The sequence below is a fragment of the Ascaphus truei genome, chromosome 10, assembly GCF_040206685.1.
Source record: "Ascaphus truei isolate aAscTru1 chromosome 10, aAscTru1.hap1, whole genome shotgun sequence".
Lineage (NCBI taxonomy): Eukaryota > Metazoa > Chordata > Amphibia > Anura > Ascaphidae > Ascaphus > Ascaphus truei.
The window spans coordinates 53,843,743-53,854,186 of record NC_134492.1 but is presented as its reverse complement, the minus strand read 5'-3'; the positions used below and the strand labels follow the sequence as shown (position 1 = coordinate 53,854,186).

The 10,444-nt window shown below is 39.1% G+C and overlaps 1 protein-coding gene across 1 annotated transcript; it reads right to left on the bottom strand.

Moving 5' to 3' along the window:
- Positions 1-5,609: 5,609 nt before the first annotated feature.
- On the bottom strand, positions 5,610-9,739 carry LOC142504029 (uncharacterized). Its single transcript, XM_075617138.1, has 4 exons — positions 9,331-9,739; positions 7,862-7,939; positions 6,683-7,498; positions 5,610-5,620 (listed from the first exon to the last, which is right to left on the bottom strand). Exons 1-4 carry the CDS (start codon positions 9,605-9,607, stop codon positions 5,610-5,612), a joined length of 1,182 nt encoding a protein of 393 aa, XP_075473253.1. The 5' UTR covers positions 9,608-9,739.
- Between the last annotated feature and the right edge of the window lie 705 nt (positions 9,740-10,444).

Genomic DNA, 10,444 nt, shown 5'->3' with positions numbered 1-10,444 from the left:
AAGTGCACACAGCTTGCCACAGAAGTACTTTATTATGTTAATGTAACACCTTGCATTTTACTATGTCACCTGACATCATCACATACCTATTTAAAGGACGCACATTACCTGCTCATTCACAGCTACTCATTTCAAAATGTTGCGAATGTTTAGGAGACGCAGGAACATTCTTTTCTATGACATGCTTGCTGATCAAGAGAATGATATAGGGCAAGGTAGGGACACACCGAGGGACAGTGACAGTGACGCGGATACGACAGGGACAGGGAGAGGGACAGGCCGAGGGACAGGTAGAGGGACAGGAGATCAGAGGAGAAGACAGAGGAGACAACTTGTGCCTCGTCCGCGTCTGTACAGGGAGAGAACCCTGTTAGATGGGATGAGTGAGGAGGAGATTGTAAGTCGCTATCGTTTGAGTTCAGCAGCAATCTTAGCTCTTTATGAGGAGATAAGGGGGGATTTAGATTTTTTCACAGCCAGAGGTCGTGCAGTCCCTGGGCTTGTTAAAATGCTGTGCTCATTACATTATCTTGCTTCCGCGTCATACCAGACAACTGTGGGCATAGTGGGCGGGGTCTCGCAATCTACATTCTCGCGGGCCTTGACCCAGTTTCTCTATGCACTCAATAGACGCGCTAGGAATTATATTCATTTTCCTACAGAGGCAACAGAGTGGCTGGAAGTCAGGACTGGCTTTTATAATATAGCAGGGATACCATCTGTGCTGGGTGCAATCGATTGCACACATGTTGCTTTGATTGCACCTAGTCAGAGTGAGCATGTGTACCGCAATCGGAAGCACTACCATTCACTCAATGTACAGGTGGTATGTGATGCCACGATGAGGATAATGCATGTGGTACCCAAGTTCCCTGGTTCCAGTCACGATTCCTCTATCCTGAGGAACTCTTCAGTCTTCCATGCGTTCGAAGAGGGACATTTTGAACCTGGTTGGCTGCTGGGTGAGTACATATTTACATGTTCTAACACAAAACACATGTTGATTTAGGAATGTTGGCATTGTACAATTTGATCACTAATGTCAGCTTATGTGTGCTCCATTCATTATAGGTGACTCAGGATACGGAATTAGGCCGTGGCTCTTGACTCCGGTGCTAAACCCTCAAACTGAAGCAGAGGACAGGTACAATGCAGCCCATATATCTACAAGATCTGTTATAGAGAGGACATTTGGCCTACTCAAGACCAGGTTTAGGTGTCTGGACAGAACTGGTGGGGCTCTTCTATACAAGCCTCAAAAAGTGTCTGATATTATCCTTGCCTGTTGCATTTTGCACAATGTTGCACTCAGGCACAATGTACAGTCAGACCTAGCTGAGGCTTTGGTAGACGAGCATCCCACCCATGTAGCTGCTGAAAATGAACAAACAGCCAGTGGTGGCCAGACACGACAGAATCTCATCAATTCATTTTTTTCTTGTAAGTACAAACTCATATGTTCCTAGTACTACTTTTATAGTTTAATTATGTTATATTAACAATAATGTTTCTTTATATAACCTTCTGTTAGGACACAGATGAATATGGGTTGCACACCTTTCTTTTCTCTGCTGTGTGCACAAAGGGATGTGGCACCGGTATGTTATTGTTGCACAGGTTATATAATCCCTCTTCAATTGTACTTTAGTTGTGTGTATGTGAATACAACTTGGGTAACAAAGCAATAATATTTTAGCATTGTGTTATTCCTTATGCTAAGACAAAACACATATTATGCCCATAATCATTCATGCTTCTAGTATGCTTACATACAATGTTATTGGTGCAGTGTAACATGTACATCCAGATGATGTGTACACCAGGCTGATTTACATTTTGAATGTCATTAAATATACATGGTGTTGCACATTTAACACCAAATACACACTTTGATGTGTTCTTTACGGTACTGAAGATGGCATGTCAATGTTTGCAATTTATATATTGTTCCTTTGCATTATAGGTATATTTGCAGTATGACTGATCATGGTATGTATATTTGCTGACATCTCTCATAAGATGTGGCTACCTCAATCTTCCTATAATTATTGGAACTAAAAACCCAACATATTGGTTTAAACACAAATGTTACATATATGTACTTTCTGTATCATGTATATGCATTTAGCTACTCTTGAGCTTTCATGTGCATTGTATTACAAAATGATTACTCACATTTCATCACATTTTATGTATGTTTCCTTATAATTTCCATTAATGTAATATAGAGGTGGTTGGAGAAAAGGGGATAACTGTACTTATTTGTTTACTTACGGGAGCACATTCATCACTAGCATAGACACACTTTTTAAGACAACTGTTTGTGTCTCTATCAATTGGTGTAGGATCCATGTATAACACCGACAAATGATAACACCAGCTTTATTATGGTAGCTTATATCATCATATTGACTATACTATGTATTTCTAAACGATTAATAAACACAGTAAACTATAGTTAGTTAGGTTAATGAAATATACACAGAAACGTACTTCATAACATGATGGTGATGTCATATTCTGAACATCATGCATTGGAGGGGACCATAACATCTGGCCAGTAACATTATTTGCTACAGTCCCAAACCATTTTATCTACATACCCATGTAACAAGAGATTTTAAAAATAAATGGCTACTTGGTTGTAAGTGTCCTTTACATTGGGAGAAGGAGTGGCTCACTGAGTAAAGACACACACTGGCACTGATAGTTTGAAGCAGGGGAGTCTGGTTCAATTCCCGGTGTGGGCTCCTTGTGACCTTGGCCAAGTCACTTTATCTCCCTGTGCCTCATGCGGCAAAAAAACATTTGTACGTTCCACGGGCCAGGGACCTCAGGCTGAAACATGTGTCTGTAAATCGCTGCGTACAACTAGCAGCCCTATACATGAACATGCTCATATTATTATTATTATTGTTACATAGTTTCGACAGTCATACGTTCCATTACATATTAGAATACACAAATGTGTTAGCAGAGTGGGAATGGTTGTTATATATAAAACACACCATGTCATAAAATGTTAGTAGTCATTAAAGAACACTCAATAAAAATTCATGAGGCACTCTTTTGCAACATCATTATGTTAATTAAGTGCTTATGCAATATAGGCATAAGGGTATCACATTTTTAATTGTTTGTTAATAAGCGCTGCAAGCAATATAAAATTAGTTCCATATGTAGTATAGTAGTCGGTGGCTCCTCCTCACAATCATCTCATATAAAGGTAGACTCTTCTGAAATCATACATTGATCCGATTGTATCTTCCCCGACATCTCTGAAATACAGCAAACACATGATGGTCAAAGATGGCACCTTACTAGATATGCATCCGTGACAACGCGTTACGCAGCTCTATATGATTGTGTAGATACACACGTCAGTCACTTATATGTTAGAAGTAAAACTGTTCATCAGTATGTAATGTTTCTTTAAATTTGTAGCAGGCATAACTATGTATAAGAAGTGAACGTTGCCTGTATACTGAAAGATGTGCGCGCACATCTTTGTGTGCGCACGCACTTCACGCTTGGCTCCACTAACTGTTAGCGCATGCGCAAAACAAAGCGTACGTTGTGCGTTCAATACATGTTGAAAATACCAGTAAACATAACATCTTTATTTCAAATACAATGAAGACGAAACTACATTCGTTCTAAACGAGTACATCTGTATTCTTTTTAAACAGACGTGTTTGAACAGAAAGCACGGCCGATAACACAATGCGCAAATGCAATACGTGTGACGTCATGTTAAGCCAGCGTGAAACGCACGCTAACACTCCTCCCACTCAATTAACATTCGGCTAACGCCCAGGGTACGCCTACAAACACTGAGCCGCACGCATCACACACTGCAGTTACCGTTACTATAACAAAACATGACAGCCAATAGGCTTTGAGGCGCGCACGTCGCTTGGGGGCGGGACTTACATCACTAATCCTTTTTAAGGACGCCTTGGCCCATGACAAGGGTCCCACGTCATACGTGGTGGACCCGGTTTTCAATGTTGTAGATGTTGCATGATAACAAAACAGGTATGTGTTAGAGTAATGGAAAAATGTTGCTAATATGTTTAAAGGGATAGGAAAGTACGTATATTTATTCCGTCAGCAATGTGTACTACTCTTTCAGGTCCTACTATATTGTATTAGGAAACAATTTGTTTGTGATCGCTACATGTTATGCAGTCTGCAATGTTACGCTGTATCCACGCATTGAAAGTGAAAATGGTGGTTACAAAAAAAAAAAAAATTTAAACGCAGAGTCAACGCATAACGATTGTTATATTTACCATTCTTCTAGAATTAACTCTTCGCCTGGCTGCAACTGGTCGCTCCAGAAATGCAAGGCATTTTCATCCACGCTTAACCCAACCGCTGAATCCAGTATGGCACATATCTCCTCCAGGATGCGCTCATAGGAATCGCCACTGCTTTCTTCAAATAATTGGTCGGGAGGTAGGTTCATTTCTTCGGGTTCCCATTCCAATGCATTTTCAGCTGAAAGGCTTGGTACATAATCATAGTACTTTTGTTCTTGTACAATGTGGGTTTCAGGAATGGAGGCTGCAGATATTGCAGCACGTATCGATTCAAACGGATCAGTAGTAGCGGATACATTGCTATTGCCATTAGGAATAAATATGCCTTTCACGACAATATAAGTGCCGTCTTTCAGGAGAAATTGTTTTTCCGGGGCAATCTTCCAGAAACCATAGGTGTGTTGTAGCTTATCCTGGTCACGTTCAAAAAAGTCATTAGTTGATAAAGTGAATCTTATTGAGGAATTAAAATTCCGTGCATGCTTACGGTCTTGGTAATAAGGATATTTTGCTCGAATGAAATCATCGATTTGGCGTGTGCTTGCTTTCTGTCCGCGACTGTTCAAGATGGCTTCACAGATCATGTACTTATACCCTAAAAGGGGATTAATATTGTTAACGAATTCATCAGCCATGTCTGAGTAGCACAAAAGCTGTGTGCAGGTCTGTGTTATTTGCTCATCAAAATGAATGTGCTGAATGGCTAACAAACTCCTGTTTTTCCTTGTCAAGGTCAACAAAACTAACTACTTTGACTCCTTATTTCAAACGCCAATTGAATTTGTTTGTCTAATTGGGTTAACAGTTGTGGTTCGTGATATGGGACTGTGGGAGAAACATTTCTCCTTCTTTTATCTCGTTTGTGAAAAACATCCCTAGACTTTGAATGCGTTCACATAGTATTTTTTTGAAAACTAACAAAGGCCACTGTGTGAAAATATTTCTTAGCCAGGCATATCAGTAAAAACACACCTGCAAAAAGAAATGTTTTTTTCCCCGCTTACATTTCTGTGTGTATGTGAAAGTCTGGTTAACTCCCTGTCTGCATGAGTTTAAATACGTGTGTATATATATATATATATATATATATATATAAATATATCTCTCTTATAAAAAAATATATATATTTATATATTATATTTTATTTTTTTTTATATTGCAGGAGTACACACAACATTGATGGCATTAAGTATACCTTGTATGAAACCTATTTAAATGGTGAGAAACATGATTGAATTAAGTAATAAACATTTGTTTAAGCACAATACTGTTAGAGTCTCATACTTAGGATATTTCTCAAACATTAGGCCTGTATTATTAAAATAGTGTTTTCACAAGGAAGCATGAAGTGTATTAGTTTGTGTATACCAGTTTATATAGTACTATATATATATATATGTATGTATGTATGTATATATATATATATATGTATATATGTATATATGTATATATGTATATATGTATATATGTATATATGTATATATATATATATATATATATATGTATATATATATATATATATGTATATGTATATGTATATGTATATGTATATATATATATATATATATATATATATATATATATATATATATATACTCACACACTCACACACTCACACTCACACTCACTCAGTGTGTGTGTGTGTGTGTGTGTGTGTGTGTGTGTGTGTATATATATTATTATACATTCTGAGATGTTATAGAAACGAACACACAACTGATTAAAGGACAAAATTACAATGGCCAAGCAAGGCAAAGGTAAGTAATAATTTACACATAATCCTGCTGTACACGTACAAGAAAGATGTTTGCAGTTACTTAGGTGTTTTTATAATTGCATGTGACTAATATGCATATGCAATTCTTACATCAATTAACACACCCAAATGCAATGTTTTGCTGCAAAGTCAATGGCAGCTTCTCTAAACTTAGCAACTGGCTCCTGGTGGACCATTACTGAACAGACGATTACAACATAAATATTTATAACACAATTAATTATGAGTGTTAACATTTCCAAAACTTCACGTGTACAAGAACATAGTTGAAAGTTTGGAAACAACACAGTCTTCAGCATACATACAATAGTAATTAGATAATCTGAAGTCAACAAAACAAGGCCAAAGACATATTTTCTGAATTATAACATTTATTTTTTTTGTTCCTTTTGCGAGCGAGTAACAGGCCTGCTTGTTGTCTCTTGAATTTTCCTTTTTCTTTTGCCACCAACTTTAGGCACAACAGAGCCACTTTGAGTGGCCTCTGGCACTTCACGGGCAGGGCTTGTGGCCAGTGACTGTTCACCTACGGGGCTTGTGGCCAGTGACTCACCTACAGGGCTTGTGGCCAGTGACTCACCTACAGGGCTTTTGGGCAGTGATTCACCTACAGGGCTTTTGGGCAGCGATTCACCTACAGGGCTTTTGGGCAGCGATTCACCTACAGGGCTTTTGGGCAGCGACTCACCTACAGGGCTTTTGGGCAGCGATTCACCTACAGGGCTTTTGGGTAGTGACTGTTCACGGACAGGGCTTGTGCCCAGTGACACATGTGAGCAAGTTGGTAGACACTGCACAAGTGATGGTTGGTCTGTTTCATGTGTGTCTTGTTTTGTTTTTGTCGCCTCCTTTGTAGGTGTCTGCTGCTGAATTTGTACAGATGGCAGCGGTAGGATGTCATCAGGAACCTGCACAGCAATGTCTGCTACTTGACCGGTAACATTTGGGCCTGGTGAATGAATATCAGATGAATGTGGTGAAAACTGACCTGCATGAACAGATCCTGGCTGGGAGGTGTTGAATTGTGGTACATTAGTCATTCTCCAGTAATTAGCTTGTGTTTGCTGAACAACTAATGCTTCGAATGAGGTGTTGATTTTTTGCAACTGTTTAGGCACTTCAATGAAGACTCTGTGGAGATGTGCCAATTGTGATACTGTTTCTTCCTGCAGTCCAATCATCCTTTCCAGCACTGTCATCATGTCTGAATGGCGACGATTTTCTGCGTCCACTATTTTTCCCTCTGAAGCTACAATTGCATCGTATGTGGAAGTTGATGGACGATTTGGCGGTACAACAGTTTCTATTGGCACCTCTTCATGGTCACATGATTGTATTTCAGTCTCTTCTGTGGCGTCATCCTCATCATACTCATCATCCTCATCACCATGATGTTCTAAAAAGAAATGTACACATTATTAAATGGCATGTTAATGTATGCTGTGTTACTATGTAATTGTACTGTGTCCTAAGTAACACCTAACATGTTAGCATACGTTTTATAACCTCATTAAAAACTACCTTGACTTACGAATAATGTTTGGACTCAGTATGAAATATGAATGAATGAAAAGTTGCTCTAAACTCAGAAGTCCTACATGATAATTAACATCACTAACACAATACATGTTGCCTTACACTTAATTTTCACTGACACTAAGTAATCCTATTTAAAGAAGATGTGCAAAACAAATAATGCACATGACAACATAACATATAGAAGAGCACATATTATATGGCCAGCAAATGATACACTCACCTTCTAGTAGTGTTGAGCTGGCTGACCCAGGTGAAGACACTTGTTCCATCTCAGGTGACACATGTCCTTCAGGGGCAACTATATATAACAATAACATAAGTTTTACATTTACATGTGTAAATATTGAACAAACACTTATTGTATGTTCTGTATTTATGATTAACTAACAACATCAGTTCCTTTACCGAAAATGTGTGTGAAAGTGAACATAAATAGTTGTAATAACACTGTACATGCCTGTGTACTTAGAATTTTTGAGTTCCCTAACATACAACATACTATGTTTCTGCAGTAATGCGTGAGGATAAATAGATTAAATGAGTACATAAAAATCATATGTTGTGTAGTGATATCAGTATCATAATGTACATAACTATCATGAGATGACCATTCACAATGGTTATCATGAAGGTGGTCATATTGCAAAAAGTGTTGTTTTTGGTAGAGGATATGTGTGGTACATTAATCGAAGATGTGGCACACCTGAATGTGGCTGTGACTCAACAAGACAACACATGCAGTGTGTGATAATGTGTCTTTGATAGTAGTTCAACTATAGATATGAGTGAACTAATGTGTGACGTACGCTTTGATAAGTAATGAGTTGTTGGGGCATTTAGTAGCTAGAGTTAAGCTTTCAAATGAGTGTGATTAACTTCAGTTGTGCTATTCAGGTTGTAAGAAAGGTATTCCCTTCCCCAAAAAGCCTAATCAGCCACACCTTTCAATGACTTGAAACAGGTGCAAATGGTGTGAACTAAGTTGACCGTGAAATGAGGCTGTAATTAGTGTGTGTGCTGAACCCCACCCCCTCTGTTGAAGTGTATGCTGTGATGAGATATTAATTGCAGCTGCTTTAACACAATGGTAGATGAGCTAAGTAGTCATCTGCAGTGTTTAAGTTATGAAAACAATGACATAACATATGATACGTGTGCCTCATTATGCTGTCTGTATATGACATAAAGCAAAAATGGACCTTTTCATAAGCAACTATAGATGTGTTAGTGCCAGTGATGTTTGTAGGCCGTTACATGCAATTTCTATGATGCATGCTTAAAATAGGCAGTAATGTCATGTTTGTCGGAGTAAAATCAATAAAATACACAATAATATGATACATATTTCTGTTCTGTACCTGTAGCTACTAATAATTTCTCATGAACATGTGTTACACATGTGTACTACCCTGTTGTTCCCCATCTTCGCCCACCATCAATTGCTTCCACTGCAGCTATGCATTTTGGGAATTCACATGTAAATGAGCACGCAATGGCACGTGCTATATTAGTTACTGCTTTTAGTAGGACTACTACATATATGTCTATTTTGAGATATATATATACAGAATCAGACATATACATATATAGATGCAGGTATGCTTATATTGTGAAGACAGTATAAAAAGCAGTGTAACTATGCAAAATAACTGTAAGCAACGACACGCCTAGTACAGTAATATTTATCACCTGCTGGAAATTGTGACGGATAAATTCCAATGTCACGGTCACCAGCCAAGCCTTCCACGACGACGGTAAGTAATTTTGGCCGAAGCAGCTCCTCCAATGGAGTCAATATGAGACGTTGTGGTGTGGGCCCACCTCCAGTGCCAGTAGCATGCACGCGTTGGTCTTGTATTTTCTTTTTCAATTTGGACCTAATATCATCAAATCTTTTCCGACAATGATACTTGTCCCTGACACTATTCCCACAGGCATTGACACCAATGACTATTGTGTCCCACATTTCTTTTTTGCTTGCTGCACTTGTCCGCCCTTGAAAAACATATAAAAGATATGAGGTAAATGATTAATAATATAAGCACCAGTTTCCTACACTGCTAGCTGTTCCAAGAGATAGCAAACATGCTGTTTTATGTGTAATATGTGAAGCACATGAGCATTCACTACTAAACCTATACATGTAAGCAAGGTTGCATTCATATTGTATGCAGTTCTGGCAAATTGACCGCCTGTGTTTATTTGTCCTTGTAAGGCATGATAAAAAGCTGTGTTTCCACACTAATGAACATAGAAAGATATTGTGTACCCATATTTGCATATGAACAAAACTCAGATGACCTAGGATCACATGTATTTGAATAATAAATGTAAAGTTACACTTACCTACTAAATGTCCATAGAGACTGTCATAGTGCTCCAGAATGCCAGTGACAAGAGCCCTATTTTCCTGGTCATTGAAGCGAGGATTACGTGGCTTCTCCACACGTTTTTTCCGAGCAGGTTTAGGGTCAGAGCTTGGCTGGTGCTGACTGGACTCTCCTTCTTCCAATGGAAGAGCCTCCAAAAGCTGGCCACCAGCAAGCACGCCACCACCAGACACCCCATCAGCAACTGCGCCACCAGCAGCACTCCCAGCACCAGCACTCCCACTCCTAGCACCAGCACTCACACTCCTAGCACCAGCACTCACACTCCTAGCACCAGCACTCACACTCCTAGCACCAGCACTCCCAGCACCAGCACTCCCACTCCCACTCCCAACAACAGCACTCCCACTCCCAACAACAGCACTCCCACTCCCAACAACAGCACTCCCACTCCCAACAACAGCACTCCCACT